At 42.7% G+C, this 26,614-nt stretch overlaps 1 protein-coding gene across 3 annotated transcripts in view; it reads right to left on the bottom strand.

The window, feature by feature from the left end:
- The window catches only part of LOC121531835 (cadherin-13), a 576,485-nt gene extending 550,590 nt beyond the window's left edge, over nucleotides 1-25,895 (bottom strand). For all 3 annotated transcript variants that reach the window (XM_045227157.1, XM_045227158.1, XM_041837322.2), the window contains exon 1: nucleotides 25,692-25,895. In XM_045227157.1, the coding sequence (XP_045083092.1) occupies nucleotides 25,692-25,736 (45 nt within the window). In that variant the 5' untranslated portion in view covers nucleotides 25,737-25,895. The remainder of the gene's footprint in view (nucleotides 1-25,691) is intronic.
- Nucleotides 25,896-26,614: the final 719 nt, after the last annotated feature.

The raw sequence follows: 26,614 nt of genomic DNA, 5'->3' as shown, positions 1-26,614 counted from the left end.
AAATAGGTGCTTGTACTGGGTAACACAGGCTGGGGAATCATGTGAAACGAAGAGGGGAAAACCAATACACAGCCAAAACACTCACAAGATATCTCGTAAAAAATCCGCTTAGACAGTCTCTCCCTCTCTCTATTCCTCTGTTTCTCTCTCTTTGAATACATGGTTATCTTTCTCCATCTTTCACTCACCTCTCTTTCACAGCCTTTCTAATTCCCTCCATTTCTCTCTACCAATCTTATCTCTTTCCTGGTCAATCTCTCTACTCTATTTTGCTGGCTTATTTTCGCTCTCCCTCCTCACCCTTTTCACAGCAACAGACAGCGCTGATAGCCAGAGTAGAATCCCTCTCCCTCCCCCTCACTACATTTCTCTACATGAGCCTAATCAGAACCCTTAGGCACTATGTAGCTGTGTCTCTGTCTGCCATCTAAGTGTCCCTCCTGAGCCCCATAGTCCTGATCAGGCCTGGAGGGGCCTGCCATTACCCCTGGCTCCCCTCACTGCTACCAGCCTGAGAGGAGGAGAGGAGGGGAGGGAGAACACAACCCAGGCCTCTCACCACAAAATGATACTTCAGCCCTGAAGTGCTCAAGGAGAAAGGGCCTAAAGTCAAGAGCTGCTGTTTCATGCCACTAACACACTGCGGCCACCAGCCAGCGGCCCATCATGAGAACAACCCACTGGCACCTTATGATAATAACACACTGCTATCTGTTCAGCGATAACAATATAGTTCTGACACTTTACTGTTGCCCTTTAATTCCAGCTCTGTGCTGGCTACTGAATGATAGCTTCCCCATGACCAGAGGGCTGAGCCCCGTAGAGACAATCCTGCATGTAAACACGGCAGTGGTTTAATGGGTATGTGATGTGGAGCAACTGGATAGTACGGACTCCTCTTGGCAGTGTGGGCCTTAGAATTAATGGGATGTCCCTGGTGTGGACCTTCACATCACAGACACACACACCAGAGGGGGATTCTACCTGCCGTACCACTACTACCATCTCTCCCTTCACCTGTTTGATAACCCAGGCAGTCCTCAAACCCTAACAGCAAGGCCTGTCTTTGTCTGAACTCCTGTATCATTGTGCTTAGTTACACTCAAGTGGAAAGACCATTCTCTCCAGCCTCCCCAGCCCCGCTACAAATCCAAGGCCTTTGTGCAGTCACGCTCCCTCGCTGTAAAACAAGCCCAATTTGTTATTCCCCGTGGCAGAGCAGAGGGAGGCTGCTATCAGACAGTGTGGTGCTGTTGTTGTGATAGAACCCAGAGCAGGAAAACAATAATGAGGTGGAATATCAACAGGCTGCTCCACTTTCATCTCTCACTGCTTCAAAAAGGACAATAACCAATGAAAGAACTGTTCTCAATTATTACATGGAAATTAACATTTTCACTCACTGAAGAGAGGACATCAATGAATATTATGGATTAGCTGTTGTAGTGCTGTATATGTTTTAGTCATGATGCTCTCTAGGAATGTTGTACATTCCTGGGGGAAAAGGGCAAGTACTCAGTCAATACCACTACGCTATTGCTGCTAGTACTACTTTACTACTTATAACTACTTGATGTATTGGCATCCAAGACTCTTCCAGTAGCAGGTTGACATTTATTGTCATGAATCTTGCCCTGGAGGCAGAACTAAGTGATTTCCGATAGATGGGCTAGCTGCAAAGTCAAAATTGGCTATATCGTAAAAATAAAAACTTAAATTTGCTTTTTGGTCTTAATTTAAGGTTAGGTTTAGGCATTCGGGTTAGAAGTGTGGTTAAGGTTAGGGTTAGGTTTAAAATCAGATGTTATGACTTTGTGGCTGTCCCAGCTAGTGACCACTCTGCAGAGCTCTTTCCAGGGAAAGATTCATGAATATAAATGCCAACCTGCCTTACAGTAGGTGGGTTATGTGAAACAGAATTCCCATTTATCTACAGGGGATTCACTCCAAAAAATGCTGGGTTAAAAACAACCCAATTTGGGTTGTTTGGTAACCCAGCGCAGGGTAAAAAAAAGAAGCATTTTTTTTTGTGTAGATGCAGCACCTCAAAGAGTTAACTCAATTAAGGCTCAGCTTGATATATCACAACCTGAGGCTCTGACTGAGTAAAGCTCCTCCATTCTTTCATGCATCAAGACTGACAACTTTACACAGCGATAAATCAATCACTGATCACGCACACACACACATACACACATGCACTGGCACGCCCGCACACACATACATACACACACACACACACACACCACATTCAAAAGTGCATGGCTAAAGCTGTTTCCCTGTTGGCTGCTGTTGCTAGCTACCAAAGACAGCCCTTAATTCCCTCCAATCACAACTACAAAGGCCAATCTCTCTACCCAGAGAGAGATCCAGCAGGATAAAAGTGATTGCCTGGAACCATTCACACACCATCACACACTCTTCACTCCAGCAACACAACACACAAACACACAACCGGCGCTCGCACACACACATGCATGCAAGCATCCACACACGCATACACACAGGCACACAAATACTCACACACACACACACGCGCATTCACGGTGCACACACAAACACACACAAGGCTGTTTAATGTTTGTCAGTTTTAATTTCCTTGCTTATGGCCGTACCACGGCATATAGAAAATTCAATCATGGAAAATAAGTCTGTTTTTATTTGCTATCCCTTTCTTTCCTCTTTATCGATAATAAAAAACGTGTTTGTGTCACCATTGTTTAATGCGATGTTTAACAGGAAATGTTATCCATGCCTCCTCCTTCATTGCTTCAATTCATTTTCTATTTTCACTTTATCACAGTAAAGAATGGAACAGCATGTTAAGAGATGTACAGTATTTGAGGGTGGTCAGTGGGAGTACAACACCCTCATGATGAATGCATGTTACCGGTTGCTGGCTCTGCTGCTACCGTGATGGCAATGACAACCACTTAGCAGAAATGCCTGTTATAACTGAATATGTGTTTTGCCTAATGAACTGAAATTTGACGCATGCAAAGCTGCTTCCACAGCAAAGACATTTCAGGGGGAAAGTGAAACCATCATAATAATGAGTGAGAAGCTTGTCTGTCTGTTTCCCATTCACACCTGATTCTGTGGCAAGGCTGATCCTGATGCATTCTGGGTAATACTTCTATAGAAAAATCTCTCACTTGAATTACAATTCTTGTAGGTGTTGGAAAAGTAGGAATGGGGGAGGTTCCTTTTACCTGATACAATAGCTGGAGAATTGGAACAGAAAGACTGGTGGCTATTCTCTCCTACATTTGGAAGTGTGGTGTGTGTGCTGTCCGTTTAATCATATACCTCAGTGATACAGGTTTCCGGCTTGAGGGCAAAGATCATATGACCATACAGGTAACATAATCTTAAATGCTGGTTGTTTTGAGGTCTATAAACTAGCAGGAGGAGAGGAAAGAGAGCGAGAGGGGGATGATAGGGCGATGCGTTCTTCTCATTACCTTCCCCTGTGGGCTCTGACAGTCCTAAAGGCAGGGAGACAAAGAGGCCAGTGTGCCCTGCTCATCAGTATCTGCACACAAGCAAAATAAATATTCATCACTTCTATGTGGGACTGGGGCGCCCACCGCCCACCACTTGGGGATGCTGAGTAAATCTGAACGTGAGAAATGAGTCTGTCAGGACCCATTTCAGTGGCACAACACAGCGGCCACGTCCGCCCATCATCAAGAGGCATTCAAGAGTGAGAAACACCCCTCCCTACCTCCCTCCATCTCCCCCCTCCTCTCCATCAGCACTAGGAAGAGTCTTTTAATTCCCAGCTAAGTGTGTTAGTGTGCACAGCAGCTCAAGACTGTGTGTGATGCTGGGGCTGGTGCTGGTGTTGAGACAGAGAAGAGTGATGGAAGACTAGGGGACTTTGGCCTTTCAGAGAGGCCTTTCAGAGAGGGGGGGGCACTGAGGTTAAGTTCAGTGACTGAATGCTGCCGGGCAGCCTTGACTCCAGCTAAATAAAGAGTCAAAGTCACTAGCGTTAAATGAGCAGGCATAGTGCTGCAACCTTCAGGCTGAGCATCAAGAAAATGGCTTGGTAAACAGCACATTAAGACAATAAACCAACTTTCTTTCTTCATTGTGACAGCGCCAGCAAGCACAAATCAACTGGCTTAAGAGATTAAGACAGAGGTTGCACATAGAGAAGGTAAAATAACACTGAGAGTGTTGACAAAATATCATCTCTCTTCTTGTTTAGCTGAAAAGCTCAGTTTCAACATAGTCACATCCAATGGGCACAGGTGTAGTACACTTATCATGTGGACTTACAGTAAGTCCTAAAGACCAAAGAAGTGGTAGGACAAGATAGGATATAGAACACAGGACAGTGTCACAGACGGAAGGTTAAAACTGACGTCACTGCTGCTTCACCTCTCAGTGAAGGTAACCGGTATTGCCTCAGGAGACAGACGAGATGTTTTGCAACAAGTAGTCAGCTATTGCACTATGCCTTGAGGTGGACTGGAGACCTCCTGCTGTACGCCTGGTACGGCAACTGCACCGCCCGCAACCGCAGGGCTCTCCAGAGGGTGGTGCGGTCTGCCAAACGCATTACCGGGGACAAACTACCCGTCCTCCAAGACACCTACAGCACCCGATGTCACAGAAAGGCCAAAAAGATCATCAAGGACATCAACCACCCGAGCCACTGCCTGTTCACCCCGCTATCATCCAGAAGGCGAGGTCAGTACAGGTGCATCAAAGCTGGGACCGAGAGAATGAAAAACAGTTTCTATCTCAAGGCCATCAGACTGTTGAATAGCCATCACTAGCACATTAGAGGCTGCTGCTGCCTATTGAAATCACTGGCCACTTTAAGAAATGGAACACTAGTCACTTTAATAATGTTTACATATCTTGCACTACTCATCTCATATGTATATACTGTATTCTATTATATAATATTATTCTGTATCTTAGTCCATGCCGCTCTGTCATTGCTTGTCCATATATGTATATATTCTTAAATTCCATTCCTTACTAGATTTGTGTGTATTGGGTATACGTTGTGAAATTGTTGGATATTACTTGTTAGATATTACTGCACTGTCGGAGCTAGAAGCACAAGCATTTCGCTACACCCGCAATAACATCTGCTAAACACGTGTATGTGACAAATAAAATTTGATTTGATTTGATTTGATTTGTATGCCTTGAGGTTGGACTCCCAGCTGGGATCTAACAACCTTAAAACCTCCGGGGACCTATGGAGGAGCAGTCACATCAAACTATTCAAAATTCTCCTCTTGACAACCAGTCACTGTAGTCCAAGTACTCTCAAACAGCATCCTTGTCTTAAACAGTAGACTGTGAAGATGTTACTTAGCGAGATAGAGTTTAGTTTGTGATCATCAGAGAGCCATTCTGTATCTGAGGCTGAGCTCCTGACCCCTAAGTGCCCTCTGAGTGAGCTGGCAGTCTTGCGGTATGCTGGGGAGGGATGCAGCTGTTGGTCAGACACTACATGCTCATTACGTTCCCTTCAATAATGTGTCCTGGGGTGTGAAGAGAGAACACCACACTACAGAAGGGGAATTTTCCATGAGGCAGCCAAGCAGAGCCAGCACAGCCCAGAGAGGTCAGACACAGCAGAGAGAGGGAGGGAAACATGATGAGATATGATGAGATCTATTTAAAGCAAAATGCTAGTCAGGACAGGAAAGTGACTGTGATATAAACTCTCTTTAAACCTTTCAGTTAGATTTTTTGACATCGAAAGTGACACTGTCAACTCTGCAAAGTCAAGAGAGGACTGAAATCTCTAAATAAGAGTCTCTCCCGAATGTAAGTAGCATAGCTAACATACCCACTGAATACAGAGAGGAGTTTGAAGGAGACACTTCAAGTAGAGGTCTGCGTGGGACTGATTTCTTAATCCCGCTCCTGCCCGCACCAGCATCTTTTAATACCGAACCCTGCCCGCACCAGCATCTTTTAATACCGAACCCTGCCCGCACCAGCATCTTTTAATACCGAACCCTGCCAGCACCAGCATCTTTTAATACCGAACCCTGCCAGCACCAGCATCTTTTAATACCGAACCCTGCCAGCACCAGCTGGCTTTCTGTCCGACTCCCACCCGCTACGGCAAGAACTGGTCCGAACCCAACCACAGTCCTGCAATGTTATTTTAGGCATATGTGACATAGCTCACTTGCCAGCCATAGTCACAGCAATTTTGCGCCCTATAGGCAATATCAAAATGTGCAAAACCTAAGAAATAGGTTCAATTACCAGAGATTCTCACGTGGTCCATTATATTATGCTATCGGTATTACTAGACGTAGTTTGAAGAGAGCAGAGTTGGAGAGACTTTTTATAGCCTACATTTTAGGAGTGGGACGATTTTCAGACGGAGATAAATACGGGTGATCAATATTTATTTCTAGGCAATGTAGTAAACTATAGCCTAACCATAGGTACAGTAACTGCCCCGTGTTTCTCCCCCATGCATAGGCTATAGCCTGCTCTATCTAATTGAGACCACACGCTCACCTAATCTCGCAGGTATGGCTACTGAACTAGAAGCAGCAAGAATGATGACAGTCGACACTTGCACTTTCTCTTGAGCTACGTTTTGCATATACATAAGAGTTAGCCTACCTTTTACGAGGACGATTTGCAGGAAGAGACAAATACATGTGTAATCAATATTTATTGAAAATTAAAAAGTGCAACGCTCTCTCACCATGGTAGCCTGTCCACGTGTTTTCCTTTTCAATGATAATTGCATTTTTTGATTGCACCTCGACTCACGTTGGTTGAGCGCCCTCCACTTCTTTCATTATTAGTATTTATTTACAGAGTCAGATATTGTAGTAAACTATAGTCTAATCATATTTTATTTTATTTCCTTGGAAAGATAACCGCCACCTGATTTTCCACCCATGCATAGGCAGCCTACTCTATTTCATTGAGACCACGCATATACAAGGCACACTTGATCTTGCACGCCCAACTCGGAGAGGTGAGGTAGGCTACTGAAGTTGAAGCAGCGAATTCTGAGTGTGTGTGAATAATGTGACAAAGATGTGCTTTTAATACAATAAGTAGGCCTAGGCTAACCCATACAAATCAGAAAGACGACCGTTTCCAAATAATCTGATGGAAAAAAAAAAAATTCATCCCAAAGTCGTCTGTCTGACAGCCCGCTCCCATCCGCAGCATGAAAAATGCTGACCGTGCCGCAATGATCTCTGTCGTAACCCACAGCCCTCTAACTCTAACTCCAAGTACAAAACAGGATGAAATACATACCTCGCTCTATAATGTGAGCTATCAGGAAACATCAATGAAAGTCTAATACCATCATTGGTTATTATGGTGGGCTTTGAAGCCTGCCTGTTTTGTACAGCCTCTCTACTACGGCAGGCAGGTAGTGGGGCGGCAGGTAGCTCAGTGGGTAAGAGCGTTGTGCCAGTAACCGAAAGGTCGCTGGTTCTAATCCCAGAGCCGACTAGGTGAAAAATCTGTCAATGTGCCCTTAAGCAAGGCACTTAACCCTAATTGCTCCTGTACGTCGCTCTGAATAAGAGCGTCTGGTAAATGTACTCTACACAGTAAAGAACAAATGCACACATTTTATGCAAAAAGCACTTAGTAGTGAGAAACGTAGAACTACGATGTACACTCCCAGAGAGGGTTAGAGACTGCAGCAGAACATGTGTAAAGGAATGTGAACGTAGTAAATGTGCTGGGACAGGAGGATTCACCATGCAATAAATCATCAGACAGTGCATGCTAGTTTAAGCAGTGCATGCTAGTTTATGTCTGCTACACACCACAATAGGCCTTTAATGACCATGGGTTCTCTTACTGGTGAGATAACACAGATAGGGTCTGTGACCCACTAGATAACCAAATACATTGGAGCCAAAAGCGCATGGACTCCCAATACATGTCAAAGACTACTGAATAGACTGACTTGATGAAGTGGTCATGATTTGATTCCCCAAATGCTCTATTGGTATCATCAATACTGCATTATAAATTAGAGCCGGTAGATTAGAATACTGTAAACGGATGGGAACATGAATCACTCAGTAATGACTATGGCGCTGACAGGCAGTATATTTCCAGCAGTGTTAGACAGACAGAAGCTTTTATTTAAGGAACTGGAGTCCTTCCCACTGTCTGCTTAGAGCTTAGTGAGTCATAATACTGGCCTGCCATGTGCTGAGTGAGTCTGACCATGATATGTTATGAAGGTTAACATTCACAGTGATTGGCACTTGGCTCTCTGTTTGCCTGTGTTAAATACTCTGGGCAGTCTGTGTGACATTTACATTTGGAAATCATTGAGTGGATGATGAACAGGGCATTTCCTCCAGAGCCACACCTTACTTCTCTTCTGATTCCATTAGCACTGTGATGCACCGAATTATCTCACATCGATTCAGCTCTAAACATTCAGCAGAGTCGCAGTCGCAAATATCAACACACTGTTCAACACACTGTCAACACACACCCACGTGTGTTGTCACTGGGTGTATGCCTGTGTGTGTATAGGTGTGTGTGTGTGTGTGCTTATGTGTGTGTGTGTGTGTGTGTGTATGCTTGTTTAGGTATGCTATTTTTCTTTGTATTATAATTGTTTTACTCTGCATCGTTGGGAAGGGCTCATAAGCAAGCATTTCACGGTAAAGTCTACACACGTTGTATTCGGTACATGTGACAAATAAAATTGTATTTGATCTGATTTAAATGTTGTGTGTAGAAGCAGGGGGTGGTGTTTTTGATGGAGGTCGGACAGACCCTCAGTGCAAGAGAGGCCTTCAACAGTGCAACACACTGATAACCAGCCACCCGGTGTGGCTCTAGCTAACCAGTCCACCGTGTGTGGCTCCACCGCAGCGGAAAATTGTGTCCACCAAAGCGTGCAGGGTGGGGAGAGGATATGACAGCCAAGACATGAACATCAAATCCAGTCCGGTGGTTCCAGAGAGAAATCTAGACTGCTCACTGAAACTCCACACAGATAGGAGCCGTGAAAATCAGATAATGGCATGTGGTTGAAGGTAAATGTTTAATGAGCATGCATATGTGTGATTGCATGTGTGTGTGCTCTGTGTTCTGTGTGTGCACAGGTATTGTGTGTGTGTGTGTGTGTGTGTGTGTGTGTGTGTGTGTGTGTGTGTGTGTGTGTGTGTGTGTGTGTGTGTGTGTGTGTGTGTGTGTGTGTGTGTGTGTGTGTGTGTGCGTGCGTGCGTGCGTGCGTGTGTGTGTGCATTTATGTGTGTAGTCTTGTGTGTACATTGAGAGAATGAGTGTTAACCCTATCAGTCCCGAAACCCCAGCAAAAATCGGCTTTTCATTTATCTTACTTTCATTTATCTGGCTTTCATTTATTACTTATACAGTACCTAGCCTCACAATTAAGTGTTTTACCATTTTATTTTCAGGACAACCAGGGCTACAAGTAGAACGCAAATCAATTTGACATAAACAGTTGCATTCATGAGTTTTATTGACAAATGTCAATAAACAAATAATATCTGCCAAAGTAAAAACCTCATAAAAATGATTTTATATGAATGCTGTAAGTATAGAAATTGTTTGCTCACTGGGAAATATATATCCAACTAGTCAGTAACAACTGTGTGGAGTTTGGAGTTTGTGACAGCAACTATGTGAGTTTATTATAGCATTATAAACACTAGGTCCTGGAATTTCCTATGATCTTCTATGTAGAAGAACCCCTTACCTTCTAACGACTCGTGTGGCTTGTGAGCGTCATAGAGCAAAACTGTGTGTGTGCTTGAGAGTATCAGCTTTTCATAGATAGCTTTTTATAGTTTGTAGCTCAAACCATTCGGACTCTACAGGCGTTTTCGTATAAAAGACCCGGCCTTGGGCCCCTTCGGGATCTGCCCTTGTCTCACAAACACAGAAACTTTTATTTCAGGAACTGGAGTCCTACCTACTGTCTGCTTAGAGCTTAGTGAGTCATAATGCTGGCCTGCCATGTGCTGAGTGAGTCTGAACATGCTATGCTATGAAGGTTAACATTCACAGTGATTGGCACTTGGCTTTCTGTTTGCCTGTGTTAAATACTCGGGGCAGGAAGTTAGAAGTAGTTTCGCAGGCCAATGCTAAATACTGTTAGTGCAATGACTGAAAGCCTATGGGTATCTTCTAGCATACTAGTAGATACCTATAGACTTCCAGTCATTGAGCTAACGCTAGTTAGCATTGGCTCGCGAAACTACCTCTAACTTCCTTCATACTGGACACAGAGACATACAAATGGTATCCATGAGTTCATCTGACTCTGGGGAAGTAGATAAATGGCCTCATTGCCAAAATCCAAAAGTATCCCTTTGGGTACATGTTGGGTTATTCTGGCTGTGTCAAAATAACCCAACGTGTTCTGTCCAATTTCTACCCAGCGCTGGGTTACCAAATAACCCAAATTGGGTTGTTTTTAACACAGCATTTTTTGGAATGTAGTTTCCCAAGGACTTCTGTCATTTTGAGAAGTATTTGGTTCTTTAAGGCTGTGGGTAGAAATATTACTAGCTGTCCTTGTTTCCTCAATTCCGCTCAAAAGGAGGAGAATGAAGGAACCTTGGATCCACTTCTTCAATGCGATTTGAGAGGAACTGCCGAACAATGGATGGAGGTAGCAAGGATTTGACAGCTCGTAACGTTTTCAGACACATTCTGTGTATTTTTGCTGAATACCCCACACTGTACTTCTGTACTGCCTGTGTATCTCCCGAGGCATGCTGGGAGCTCCTGAGGGAGACTAAGAGGGCCCCATGCTTGCTCCAATGACAGACAGGGGGTTGATGGGAGTGTTGGGAAGACAGAATGCCTGACAGGGCTGGGAATTGCCAGGGACCTCACAATACCATATTATCGCCATACTTAGGTGCCGATACGATATGTATTGCGATTAGGGCTGTCCAAGACAACAACAAAAATCTTGGTCGACCAAAAGTCGTCTGTTCTTTCGACCAATTACATTTTTAAACGTGTATTTTTCCATATATAGACACACCCTGTGTGTTTTCAATAAAATCAACTATATGTATTGACCTTGTCTGATGCTTTAAGGGCACTGTTTGATGAAATAAGACACAAAAGAGGGAGCCAGAAGAAAAAAACCTTAACCTTTACCATCCTCCCGCTGCTGCTGGCTTTTGCAGATTCTGCGATTGCTCTCCTGAAGTTGCCGGTAATAGGCTGCATGAGGATTGGGCAACCTTTCTCATGTGGAATGCCAATTTATCTTATAATTTCTACTGATCTGCGTGCCAGTTATGATTTTGCACATTTTCGTGGAACAGTTTCATTTAATTTATAATAACGTCTTCATATCTCAAAATCATTGGCATGTGGTTAAACAAAATTCTATCCAAATCTAAATGAAAATTATACAAACCTAAAAAGTAACTTCTATTGCCAGCTTTGTAAAAATAGCCTACATAAAGACAACAAATAAAAACATTGCAGCCTGCAGGTAGAAAATATCCTGATAAAAATAAACTATTAACTTGGGTCCAGCCCAAAGGTGCTAGCAAACTTGCAACATCGTCTAAAATATTCTGTGCCCTGTGAGTTTCCAGTGCCAGTGAGCTCGGAACAGACACAGCTGCAGGCTATTTGCGCAAGGGATAAGAAGTAATCAGGTAGGCCTATTTTATGACGTTTCCACTGGATCAGAGCATGACATTTTTCCCTTTCACGCTGAGTTGTTATCTAAAGGGAGAAAGTTAGAAAGATGTTTCAAATACACTGAGGAACTATTGTCATTCTAAATGGATGTAAAAACAGACTTCGTTTGCTTGCTGTTTGAGGTGAAGAAAACATTACTTTGAGAAGCTCCACAGCTCATTAGTGGTGCTGCATTAAGCCAATCAGAAATACTATCAGATCCCCAAATGGGCACATTTGTATGCCTACATTTGCACGCAGCCCAGGGAGCCTACAGGCCTACTTCTATGCGTAATCAGGTGTGCATCCTTACTCAACATTGACAGGAGCGCTCCAAACAAAAGACAATGACTAAATTGACAAAACTCGTAAATGGAATGAAATAAACCAAAACTTGTTTATCACAAGTGTAGCAAACAATGTTCTGCAAACAATGTGTCCACTCCGACAATGAGAACGTAAAAGACTGGAATAATAATATATTGAACGCATTAACAGAAATTACCGTAGCCAAACAAACATTATAGATTAGAAATTATAGGAATTAACAGTAAATGTACTACTGTTGATATATGTAATGGGGAATTGAGAGACACTAACAATCAAACGCAGCTTGTTTTTGGACACAGGTCCAGGAATGACTAAAAGATTGAATATTTACCTGGAGCTAACCCTGCAGATAGCATTACTGGGTGATCTGAAAAGTCATAGTCAATCGATCAATAATATAATAATACTATTAGCAAAAATGTTTATTTTCAATTTACAATCTGTAGAAACAATGAGAATAGAAGGGTTCAGAACTTTTGTGAAACATCACAGTACAGTTGAAAAATATATGGCAAATAGAAATCCAATATGGATGGTGTTAAGAGATAGATGGGAGGTGTTGAATGGAGTTGAAGGATGGGACTAATAACAACTAACAACAACTAATAACAACAAGAAAACTAATGTAAAGCATACTGTGTCCACAATAAGTATATAGGTTATAGGTTGAGAGCTTTTGTGAAAGAGCACAGTTAGAAAGATATGGCATATAGAAGCAAACCGGATGGACATCATGAAAATGATCGGAGAGGTTGAGGCTAGAGGAAGTTCAGGAGTAAAAACAAACAAAATATAATTATTGTAAAATTGACTGTGTCCATAAAATGTATATAGTATGTATAAGCTGGAAGTAGAGGCCTAAGCGTTGTTGTTCACTAGTTTACTCCAATTAGGGGAGGGGTGGTGGTGTTGGAAAGTAATAAAGAGAAATATATTTTTTTAAAGGATATGTATATATATGTATGTATATGTATTTATATGTATGTATGTGTATATGTATGTGTATGTATGTATATGTATATATATATATATATATATATATATATATATATATATATATATATATATATATATATTTGCGAGAGAAAAAACATATGGGGGATTGGAAGTGATGCAGAAAATTACATTGATGGAAGTTACAATCTATCTGTAATATTCAAGCTGATCTACCCCCTAAAAAAGGGAAAAAATGAAGAACCCCCCCCCAAAAAAACAGTAATTAAGAAAACGGGAAAAAAAACATGATGAGTAGGGATTATGGTTCATTGTTTAGCTAGCTAGCCACATGTCTAAATAAAAGACTCCACTATGCAAGTAACCATGTCACTGTATCGTTTACACCTTCTGTATCCTGTGCATGTGACAAATAAACGTTGATTTTATTTGATAAAGTGTGTGATTACCAGAGATGGTAATGTGAAGAACAACATGAACTGCACCAATGTCAAATTAGGATATAACGTTAGGCCAACAAGACAGTGTCCAAGTTCTAAAATTCTCCGGTAGAATGCCCTGCTTTTATTTAGTCACACTCACAACCATAAGCTATTTTCTGTAAATAGCTCGCCATTAACTTGTAAATAATTATCTTGTTGTGAGTTTATTTTCCTGTAATAATGAATAAAAATTAGCTAGAAACTAACCAAAACGTTTGTTTAGAAAGTTGCTTTTAGTTGCCTGGTTTGGTAGATTGACATCTACTAAATTAATTTTTAAATGGATGGGTTTATTGGTGTTAAAATATACCAGCTATGCTATTTTGGACCACCAGGCTGCTGATGTCATGCAGCCTGTCGTTTTTGTGTTTATACTTTTTCATAACAACAACGACAACTTTGATGTCGGACGACAATAGAATGTTCATGATGTCACTGCGACAACTGTCTACAGACATGTCAATAGACATAGTCTAAACTAGCCTTTAGTCTTTAAATATTTGGTTGTTTAGTACACTACCATACTCACTCTGTTTAGCACATGGCCTCATATGTGAATCCTTAAAGAGATGGGTGGGGCTTAAGAGGGTGTGAACGATGCTGAATGGGTGTAGATAAAGAAATGCTCTCCAGTAGGTGCACCAAAACATTCAAGTGCCATTTTCTCAAAAGTGGGGTTACAAGTTTATCAACTTTCAAAGCAGAATTAATTTCCCATTGTTCCTCAACCATATACCATTTTCTAGCTCTGAGTCTGTACTTTTATCCAATGTAAAAAACACAATTTCAAATTTTACATAAGACCGAATCGAGCCGGTTGGTCACATATGTATTGCGATTCAATACTGTGATTTTATTGCGATTCCATGGTCCAAACATATTTCTCACCATGTGTCTGCTGCAGAAGGACAAGAGAGAGCCATGATTTAATATTGGCCAGCTATTTAAAAAGAAGATGGCAAACAAGCTGAGTGGCGCAGTGGTCTAAGGCACTGCATCGCAGTGCTAGCTGTGCCACTAGAGATCCTGGTTCGAATCCAGGCTCTGTCGCAGCTGGCCGCGACCGGGAGACTCATGGGCAGCGCACAATTGGCCTAGCGTTGTCCAGGGTAGGGGAGGGAATGGCCGGCAGGGATGTAGCTCAGTTGATAGAGCATGGCGTTTGCAACGCCAGGGTTGTGGGATCAATTCCCACGGGGGACCAGTTTGAAAAAAATACAAAAAATACAAAAAAATATATATATGTATTCACTAACTGAAAGTCGCTCTGGATAAGAGCGTCTGCTAAATGACTAAAATGTAAATGTAAGGAAAAATACTGGAGTTTTGGTGCAGGTACACCCAACTAGCGCAAAAATAATATTGCGATATTGTCAAAATGGTACCATATGATATATCGTCAAAAGTAATATAGCGATATGTAACTAGTGCCTGACTGAACACATGATGGAGCTGCAATCAGACACCTTTAAATCTTATCTCAACACTCGCCCATCCATCTTCCCTCTGCAGAACAATAGCTTCCAGTCCCCCCAAAAATAGCTATGCAAAGCCGCTTAATAACTAACACGCTTTGGGATTTATATACACCAACGATCACAGCTTCTCTTCTACTTCAGTGGCATAAGAATGGGTTCTTTAGAAGAGCATTCAAGAGAGAGTTCTTTTTAAATAGATATGTCTTTATACTTAGACGTGTTCTGTACACACAAATTAAATGGACTGGGTTTTATCTGTCAAAAAAGGCACAGCAGTTCCCAATTTCTAATAGCCTATTCTGTTACTATCACATAATAATAATAATATGCAATTTAGCAGACGCTTTTATCCAAAGCGACTTACAGTCATGCGTGCATACATTTTTTTTGTGTATGGGTGGTCCCGGGGATCACATAATGTTCATATCAAAGTGACGGTCATCGGTCACACAATCTTCAAAGGGATTCTTTGCCTTTCTCATGTCTGATGGTATGTAATTACAGTAAGATGGTACATGATGGATGAGCTACTACACAACAAACATTGTTTGGGTTACAAAACAAAGTACATTGCGTATCATAAGTATTCACCCCTTTGATTTCTTCACATTTTATTGTGTTGCAAAGTGGGATTAAAATGTATTTAATTTTTATTTTTTGTCAACGATCTACACAAAATACTCTGTAATGTCAAAGTGGAATAGAAATTATATATATTTTTTAAGATTAATGAAAAATAAAACACTAATATACCTTGATTAGATAAGTATTCACCCCCCAGAGTCAATACATGTTAGAAACACCTTTTGGCAGCAGTTACAGCTGTGAGTCTTCTTGGGTAAGTCTAATAAGAGTTTTGCACACCTGTATTGTGCAATATTTTCCCATTATTCTTTTCAAGGTGTTGAGGATCATGGCTAGACAGCAATTTTCAAGTCTTACCATAGATTTTCAAGCAGATTTAAGTCGAAACTGTAACTTGGCCACTCAGGAACATCTTCTTGGTAAGCAACTCCAGTGTAGATTTGGCTTTGTGTTGTAAGTTATTGTCCTGCTGAAAGGTGAATTCCTCTCCCAGTATCTGATGTGAAGCACGTTTTCCTCTAGGATTTTGCCTGTGCTTAGCTTCCGTTTCTTTTCATCCTGAAAAACTCCCCAGACTTTGCCAATGTCAAGCATACCCATACAATGATGCAGCCACCACCATGCTTGAAAATAAGGAGGCAGTTGCTCAGTGATGTGTTGTGTTGGATTTGCCCCAAACATAAGGCTTTGCATTAAAGCTAAAAAGTGTATTCCTTTTGAATTATTACTTTAGTGCCTTGTTGCTAACATATGCATGTTTTGGAATATTTATATTCAGTATATTTTTATTATTCTTTTCACTGTCATTGAGGTCATTATTGAGTCACTACAATGTTGTTGATCCATCCTCAGTTTTCTACGATCACAGCCATTGAATTCCGTAGCTGTTTTAAAATCACCAATGGCCTCATGGTGACATCCTGTCCTGCAGCTTAGTTCAGAAGGACGACTGTATCTTTGATGTGTCTGGGTGGTTTAATACATCATCCACAGCATAATATAATTAAGCAATAAGGCACAAGGAGGTGTGGTAAATGGCCAATATACCACGGCTAAGGACTATTCTTATGCAAGACGCAACGCAGAGTGCCTGGATACAGCCCTTAGCCGTGGTATATTGGCCATATACCACAAACCCCTGAGGTGCCTTATTGCTATTATAAACTGGTTAACAATGTAATTAGAGCAGTAAAAATAAATACTGGTATATCAGACCATACAGTGAGGGAAAAAAGTATTTGATCCCTTGCTGATTTTGTACGTTTGTCCACTGACAAAGACATGATCAGTCTATAATTTTAATGGTAGGTTTATTGTTATAAATTGATTTGCATTTTAATGAGGGAAATAAGTATTTGACCCCCTCTCAATCAAAAAGATTTCTGGCTCCCAGGTGTCTTTTATACAGGTAAAGAGCTGAGATTAGGACCACACTCTTAAAGGGAGTGCTCCTAATCTCAGTTTGTTACCTGTATAAAAGACACCTATCCACAGAAGCAATCAATCAATCAGATTCCAAACTCTCCACTATAGCCAAGACCAAAGAGCTCTCCAAGGATGTCAGGGACAAGATTGTAGACCTACACAAGGCTGGAGTGGGCTACAAGACCATAGCCAAGCAGCTTGGTGAGAAGGTGACAACAGTTGGTGCGATTATTCGCAAATGGAAGAAACACAAAATAACTGTCAACCTCCCTCGGCCTGGGGCTTCATGCAAGATCTCACCTCGTGGAGTTGCAATGATCATGAGAACGGTGAGGAATCAGCCCAGAACTACACGGGAGGATCTTGTCAATGATCTCAAGGCAGCTGGGACCATAGTCACCAAGAAAACAATTGGTAACACACTACGCCGTGAAGGACTGAAATCCTGCAGCGCCCGCAAGGTCCCCCTGCTCAAGAAAGCACATATACAGGCCCCTCTGAAGTTTGCCAATGAACATCTGAATGATTCAGAGGAGAATTGGGTGAAAGTGTTGTGGTCAGATGAGACCAAAATCGAGCTCTTTGGCATCAACTCAACTCGCCGTGTTTGGAGGAGGAGGAATGCTGCCTATGACCTCAAGAACACCATCCCCACGGTCAAACATGGAGGTGGAAACATTATGCTTTGGGGGTGTTTTTCTGCTAAGGGGACAGGACAACTTCACTGTATCAAAGGGACGATGGACGGGGCGATGTACTGTCAAATCTTGGGTGAGAACCTCCTTCCCTCAGCCAGGGCATTGAAAATGGGTCGTGGATGGGTATTCCAGCATGACAATGACCCAAAACACACGGCCAAGGCAACAAAGGAGTGGCTCAAGAAGAAGCACATTAAGGTCCTGGAGTGGCATAGCCAGTCTCCAGACCTTAATCCCATAGAAAATCTGTGGAGGGAGCTGAAGGTTCGAATTGCCAAACATCAGCCTCGAAAGCCTAATGACTTGGAGAAGATCTGCTAAGAGGAGTGGGACAAAATCCATCCTGAGATGTGTGCAAACCTGGTGGCCAACTACAAGAAACGTCTGACCTCTGTGATTGCCAACAAGGGTTTTGCCACCAAGTACTAAGTCATGTTTTGCAGAGGGGTCAAATACTTATTTCCCTCATTAAAATGCAAATCAATTTATAACATTTTTGACATGCGTTTTTCTGGATTTTTGTTGTTGTTTTCTGTCTCTCACTGTTCAAATAAACCTACCATGAAAATTATAGACTGATCATGTCTTTGTCAGTGGGCAAACGTACAAAATCAGCAGGGGATCAAATACTTTTTTCCCTCACTGTATACCACGGCTGTCAGCCAATCAGCATTCAGGGCTCGAACCACCCAGTTTATAATGCTAACTTGACCATGCTTAAAGAAATATTCAATGTCTGATTTGTTATTGTTACCCATCTACCAATCACTGCCCTTCTTTATGAGGCTTTCGAAAAGCTCCCTGGTCTTTGTAGTTGATTCTGTGCTTGATATTCACTACTTGACTTAGGGACCTTTCAAATGTATGTATGGGGGACAGAGGAAGGGGTAGTCATTCAAAAATCATGTCAACCCCTATGTCCATATAACTTATTATGTGATTTGTTAAGCCAAAAATGTGTTTTTGTTAAGCCTAAACAAAGGGGGTGAGTACTTATGCAACGACTATGTTTTAGTTATTTAATTTTATTAATTTGTAAATGTTTGAAGAATTTTCTTTTCACTTTGACCTTATGGAATATCTTGTGTAGATCAATGACAAAAAATCACATTAAATCTATTTAAATCCCACTTTGTAATGCAACAAAATGTGAAAAAATCCAATGGGGGTGAATACTTATGATACCCACTGTATATGGTAGATGATGACTATGGTATGGAAAAGGTCATTGCAATAACATCCCTTCTATTTCACCAATAATTTCAGACTGCATTATAGGCTGAAATGCCTCCACTCAGTCACGATACACAACTACCAAACCCTTAAAAGAGGACATTAATTGCATCTAAATTAAATCAATTTAACTTCCAGCCCCCTGTCAAAGGCAGACTAAAGCACTGGCTCACTCATTCCACCACACGCTGACATCAAAAGCAATGAAAGGGGAAAGCTATTCTAATTGCCTGCAAGCGACTTCCTCGGTCACCAATATAGTGCTTTGTGTGCTCTATTTCCTAGTCCTCCGACAGCAACTCACTTCTGACGGCCAAGTTCACACCTTTAATCTCCAATCTGCTTTGGCAAAGCACTTTTGAAAATCCACACTTCAAACAAGAGGCTGGGTATGTAGGTAGGTAGATCTGAAGAGCATTGTCCCGGTCTCCATCCCAATAGGATATCTGGCTCCATGTCGCCATCTTGCAGGCCAGGGGAGGTACTGCGGTTGTCGGGGTGGCGCAGTCTGATTGATTCCCTCACTCCCAGATGTGACATTCTGCTCACACCATCTGATGTGGATTACAGGAGATGAAAGGCAACAGGTGGACTAGCGAGCAGGGGGGAGAGCACAAGACAGGGGTGAAAAAGGACCACCTATCTCTGAAGAGAGCTATGGCCTCTAATGTCTCCACTGGTTACCACCCTCTCTCCGAGCTGGAAGGGTGGCAGGGAAAGGGCATAATGGGCTACATTCAGAACAAGTGTTCCATTTGGCTTGTTCCAAGAGACTGCTGTAATGCTAGGCCACATTGAAATGGCAACGAGAGTTCAGCCCCTCAGAGACGCACGCACTGGCTGGGGACAGAGTCATAAAATCACAGGCACAGAGTTAGAGAGGCAGAGAAATAGAGAAGTGAAAAGGTGAGTATGTCAAAAGTTTGCTACAGTGAAAGTGCAGCAATCAGCGGGAGTGTGACACACACACACACACACACACACACACACACAGCACTCATCATAAATCAGGGAGATGCAGATCTCTCTCTGCCTCCCACTTATCTTCCCCCCTGTCATCCATCATCCCCAACGCCATGCGTCCACACACACCTCCCTGTCCAGAGGGAAGCGCTTCTCCTTGTTAAGCACCAAAGTCATCACCACGCCGCCCATTAGTATTCCACAACTCTTTTAATACAGCAGGGACCATATAATACAGGGGGGATAGTGCACCGTAAGCAGCTCCATATTACCATGCCTCATGTAGCGTCTCTCTCATCTTTCAGCTGGCTGGTCTGTCTGGCTCCCACAGAGCCTGCTGAGTAGATGATGCCTGCCCAGGGTTCAGCAGCACTAAAATACCAACTCTCTCTCTCTCTCTCTCTCTCTCTCTCTCTCTCTCTCTCTCTCTCTCTCTCTCTCTCTCTCTCTCTCTCTCTCTCTCTCTCTCTCTCTCTCTCTCTCTCTCTCTCTCTCTCTCTCTCTCTCTCTCTCTCTCTCTCTCTCTCTCTCTCTCTCTCTCTCTCTCTCTCTATCTATCTATCTATCAATACCTCACTACACACTGATAGATCATTACCATCCCCTATAGTCTCAGCCTCACAGACACACACAGCAGCTCTTCCTTATACAACGGGATGGAATCATCACAGACTGAGAACACTGGAACACAGCCTTATAATGAGCATGTGCTCTGTCATAAATTCACCCCCCATACACACAGACACAAATTAAAGCCACAATGTGTGCTTGTGTGCATCTCTGACTGGGATGTGTTCTGTCTGTGTTGTTGGTGAAATTGAATGGGAGGCAGGAAAAACAGAGAGCGAGTGTGAGTCGTGAGAACTCATGAATACATGTTTTAAATGTGAGAGAATGAGGGAGCAGAGAGAGAATGGAGAGAGAGAGATACAGACAGAGTCTGGCATGAAAACAGAGACTGCCTGCTAGCAGCGCAGTATGCTTTGCCTCAGACAGTCACTGGTTCCCTCTCTCTCACTGGCTGCCTGGCTGTTTCTGTTTGTACTGAGGATTGGGGAGTCCCGGGCTTTGCAGTTCTTCCCCAGCAATTATCTGCCTGACGGAACGATGACAGCAAACAGACGAAGAGATGAAGACATCGTGGAAACAGGGTGACGCCATCCCACTGCCATCTCCTCTCCTCCTCCACTTTACTCTACTCTACTGTGTGTGTGTGTGTGTGTGTGTGTGTGTGTGTGTGTGTGTGTGTTGGTTCTTCTTTCCTTGAGTGGACCTAAAATCCCCAAAAGTCCCCACAAGGATAGTAAAACATGGAAAATTCTCCCTCATGGGGACATAGGCTATTTTAAGCTTACGGGTTAGGTTTAGCGTTAGGGTTACAATTAGGGTTAAGAGTTAGGTTTAGGGTTTGGGTTAGGGTTATGGGTTAACGTTAGGGTTAGGGGTTAGGGAAAATATGATTTTTTATGGAAGTTAATTTTCGGTCCCCACTAGGATAGAAGAACAAAACATGTTTGTGTGTGTGTGTGTAGGTGTGTGTGTGTGTGTGTGATTGTGCGTGTGTGTGTTCATAACATAAATACAGCCAAACACTGTCTGCCAGTTCACATGTTTCTCTTTCTCTCTCTACACTAACACAGGCACACAAATAAGCCATTATTTAATTTTCCCAAGACAGAAGCCTTTTCAGTTGTCACATTTATTGAATTGATATCCATTGGCATTTTGTGTAATTAGGCTACAGCAGGCTGATATTAAACCTGGACACATTCTAATGGAGATCTCGCTGTGTGGGGACATACAGTATTTACTCTAATTATCAGAGTTTCCTGGCTGGGAAAACGTCCCCCTCCAGTCCTAACTTGCAGTCCTCTACCCCTCCATCCCCATGAGAGCTAAATTGCTTTGCTCCAGGCAGAGAAGATATGGATGGTTCACTTTCCCCACAAGGTCAAACCCTCCGTGAACAGAGTTAAGACCTTACAGTCCATTAAAGTGAACCGCTGAACCACAATCATCAAGGGAGAGAGCACTGGAGATCTGCTCGGTCCCAGCTTCGCTTAGTCTTCCATTAAGACAGTGTGTGAGTGTGTGTGTGTGTCTGTGTCTGTGTGTGTGTGTGTGTCTGTGTGTCTGTGTGTGAGTGTGTGCGTACATGCACGTGCATTTTCTTCAGCATCATCATTTACAGGAAGCTTTTACTCCGGTATTGCTGCCATCAATAACAGCTACACCCAAATAAACATCTCTCCAACGTCTCTAACATCACAGGGTTGGCTCTCTTCTTTGATACCTTTCCTTCATTACACCACTGGAGAGCAAGACTTTCAACTCCTCCAACAACCCTCCAACAGCTAATGTCTCCATAATCACTCTGTACTACTGGACACGCAGCTTATCCATGACATGTAGGAGGACACTGGGGTCAAGCCACCTGACCTGTGTGTTTATGGCTGAGGGTTGAGCAATTAGAAGCAGCCTTCCATAATGACGTGATAACAGGCTGTTTTGGTGTTCATCTATAACTCAGTCCCACACACAGATCCAGGGGTGAGAGATCTGCAATTAGGAGAAGCATCAGGTCCATCCAGCATGGCTCATAGCTGACCTTGGGTGGAGCGCTGCACCCCTCACAAAGCGGAGAGAAGAGAGAGAGAGAGAGAGAGAGAGAGAGAGAGAGAGAGAGAGAGAGAGAGAGAGAGAGAGAGAGAGAGAGAGAGAGAGAGAGAGAGAGAGAGAGAGAGAGAGAGAGAGAGAGAGAGAGAGAGAGAGAGAGAGAGAGAGAGAGAACGAAAGTGTATGTGATAGCCATCAGCACTAATGACTGGCTTCCCTCCTTACTGCCATCATTACCTGCCCTGCATTGGCATTATTGTGCTCCTTCACCAGACATAATTAACACTAGGAAATACAAAGCTCCTCAAAACACCAAACACCAGACATAATTAACACTAGGAAATACAAAGCTCCTCAAAACACCAAACACCAGACATAATTAACACTAGGAAATACAAAGCTCCTAAAAACACCAAACACCAGACATAATTCCCGAGTGGCGCTGTGGTCTAAGGCACTGCATCGCAGTGCTAGCTGCTACTCTGTATCCAAAACGTCTCCGAAACTTTAAGGTTCAATGCAAAAGTTGGTTTAAAGGGTCAATTGAGTGCATGGATGGGAATTCTGTCTGTGGGCGAGGGAGGGATGAATTTATACTTTTTGGCTTAGCTAAACTTGATAAGATCACTAAAACAGAGATGTTTTCTACCTCTGAGCACTCGCCTCAGTAGGGTAAAGATTTATCTTCTCAGCAAATCAAATTTGTTTGTGTGCATCTTGAATTTTGGAAGTGATATGAGCATGTGTGTTTTTGTGTTTGTGTGTGTGTGTAGTGTGTGTGTATTTGTCTAACTGGCCAAGGGCAGGCAGTGGAGTGTGTGCGTGTAGTCCCCTGTCCCTGCACCTGTTGCTGCAGTAATAAATGGAGTTGACATGCGGCCATGGCTGTGTCCCTTCTCTTTGATACTGCTGGATCAGTGGAGTGAGCCGTTGGCAGAGGAGAGGAGGGTCACTAAGGTGGGCATTCCTGTCTGTCTGTTTTCAGGCACCAAGGTAATGCTCGCTCTCCCATTCCCCCCTGAACGGTCACTTTAACATTCCCCTGGACTCTATGACCTTAAAAGACCCTGCCAACACCCACCTATCACACTCACACTGCAGGCTGGCTTAGAGGGGACTTTAACAGTCTGTTGACCACCAGCCCCATAAACGTCCAGAGCAACAAATCTATCTTCCTGACTGCCAGGTGCTAGCGGAATAAAAATAACGACTGCCTGTATTGCAGTCATCCTACAGAAGAGAGGCACATCTTGCCCTTTATCTTTCCTTTTTCATTCCCTAAAACCACCTGCACAGTGCACTGTGCTGAGCCTTTTGAGGAAATATTTAGATAAGTGCATGAAATAGAATACGGAAAAACAGTCTCCAGTTCCACACGACTGCTTTAGAGAAAAATAGGTTTTTAAAAAAGGAGGGAGAAAAGGAGAGCCAGAGAGAGAGATAGAGAAATATTGGCACCTGCACCTCCCGGCTATGCTGTTCTTTTTCTGAATCATCGCTGAGGCTCTCGACTGCTTAGCGTTTCATTTTGAATACAGGGACTTATGGTGGGGGGGGGACACAGCAGCAGCTTATTCTGGAGGCAAACTTGGCGTCCTACCTGGGCTGCCTGCTATAAATAACAGTGTTTCACTTGATCACACACAGTGTGTACAGTAATATAATGATATTGGCCTGTATTCAGTGTGTTATAGACAGATTAACATGGGATATTACACATGGGGTAACGGGACATGGTAGCGGCATAAGGAACAGCTATAAGAACTTGGATGTATGTTGTGTTGTTCTGGCATTTGGGCCAACAGGAATTCACTTTTATTTCTCCTTCATTTACATGTAGCAGCCAGCACCTGATTAACTCTATTTTTCAATCTAACAATGTATGTTTATTTCTGCCATCAACCAGACATCAATGGAAATAAATGCTGTGCAAGTTTAGCAGCAGTATAATACTGAGACTGTTTGGTAACCTGAGAATGCAGATACTCATAGCAAAAGGTGAGTAACAAACATCTGGGCTCCAATACAAAATAATAACCATGTAATCTATCAACACTTATAAATATGAAAAGTAAAGCTACCAATGGTGATGGTTCAAATTCTGAGGAAAAGTCCGCCATTAATTCTGCACATGTCACTGCTTGTATCTTTCCCTTTGATAGAGAGAGACAACTGGGTGTTCACGGGACAGCGGGCACCTTTGATGCTGCCTACTAGGAATCCAGGTCTCAAACAAGGACATTGACAGCACCTGTGGAGTGCACACCTTTGTAAAATGTCCCCATGTTTCATATTTTCATTGCGACTTAATTCTGCAATGATGAGCAACAGTAGCCTACCAACTATCAAGGCTTTGAAAATTGGTCGCCTACTAAGCTGACTTTGCTGTGTCATTATTCAGCTATGCTGCCCTTCAGCACTTAAATAGAGCAACGTGTGATTGACGGAGGCATCTACTCCAAGTTATCAGTCTCTCCAAATGAATACCAGATAAGATTGGCAGCGAGCTATCAGACCAAGTATAGCCTACATGAGGGGGCTGTCAACGGGAAACGGGGAGGGAAAATATCTCAAAGAAAATGCGTCTAAATTGCATTCCTACCGTACCACCCTGGCCTTGTTATTGAAGTTAGACGCTGACTGCTTCAGTCATGCTCTCAGAGAGCTCAAGAGCTGCCTGCCATGTGAATCCTCCCCTCACACCGTTCGTTCACCCACATGAAGACAGACAGAGCCAAAGAAACGCTCAACTTGGTAGCTGAGCGGAATATAGATGTGGCTGGGGACAAGAGTTCGGCCGTGATTTGCACATAGCTCCACACATTACCCCAATGCCCTTAATGGACGCCTAAATGTGAACGGCATCCCTAAACCGAGTGTCTGACCACTGCAGATTAATGCCAAACTCGACACTCACTCCCCAAGACGACTAGGTGCCGCAAATGCGACATATAAAACATTGGCAGTATTATTCATCGACTGCCTCACATTTATATATTTCGTGGTATTAAGTTACTGTTTGTTTCACCGTTCTGAAATCATTAAGCTATATTGACTTAATGTAGTTTATTTTATATTGAGGTTTCAATCAATCTATGTAGACAAGCATGAAATATCGTAGGCTATGCAATTCAAATAAGCATTACCCCCTTGCAGTTAGTTAAGTGGCATGTTAAAGATCAGAATATAAATCATTGATGAACAGATGCGGGAGGGAGCTATGCAATGCCACATAAAACGCTCCTGCTTACCTGTGAGACGAGGAACGCAATGAGGATGCGGATGCCAATCTCCATTGTCTCAATTCTCTGGGAATAAATTTCAAAACAAGGTACAGGTTTGACCAGCTCTGCTCATAATTCCAGAGTCGAACTGCGAGTGTGAGAGTAAAGCGCTTGTCGCGAGCTGCCAACTTCCCAAATAGAACTGCAGCCTCATCAGCAAAGCATTGGATAGAGGCGCCGCCGAGACCACAACCAATAGATTTATAGGGGGATTTTTTTTATACCAGCCGGAACCTGACGCATCTGTATCAATCTGAAAAAGTATAGGGTCTGATTTGTATTATCTATAAACAATTTGCATGGACTAACACACATTCATATGTGTTTGAATATTCAACTAGTAGGTTATAAACCTTTGATATATTTTTTTCGGTTTGTAAATAATGATGTGCCTGCATATCAGATGTATGTCTCATTATTGTGAGATCGCAGTAATTTAAAATGAAAGATCGAGAACATAGCCCATAATATTAACATGAAATGTGTTGACATGCACTGTTTCATGAAACGACGCTATTGAAGAAGCGCTGGCGGAGCCGCGCACCTTTCTCTTATTCTCATCTCACTATAATGTATTCTAGTTCATTTGGAAATATGTGGGAGTTTGACAGCCCGTCAGAAGTGGCATTTTATTCCCTCAGTCTGCCCGCCTTGAGCCCCGGGGCATGTTTTTTTTTTTCGAGGGCGCGAGATGAGATTGTGGCAGCGGAGGGTTGCGTTTGGGTGGAAAATACTGCCTCTAAACGCTATTCACCGGGAGCCCCAGAGAAACTGATGGTTGCTGTGACCTCACTTTGGTAAATCGAACACATTTTAGTTCAGAAAAATATGACTTGTTAACACAGAATGTGTTCTTCACCTCTAGGCTAGAAAATAAGAATATGATTTGA

The sequence above is a fragment of the Coregonus clupeaformis genome, chromosome 19, assembly GCF_020615455.1.
Source record: "Coregonus clupeaformis isolate EN_2021a chromosome 19, ASM2061545v1, whole genome shotgun sequence".
Lineage (NCBI taxonomy): Eukaryota > Metazoa > Chordata > Actinopteri > Salmoniformes > Salmonidae > Coregonus > Coregonus clupeaformis.
The sequence above is the reverse complement of the archived record's forward strand: the minus strand, read 5'-3'. Positions and strand labels throughout refer to the sequence as shown.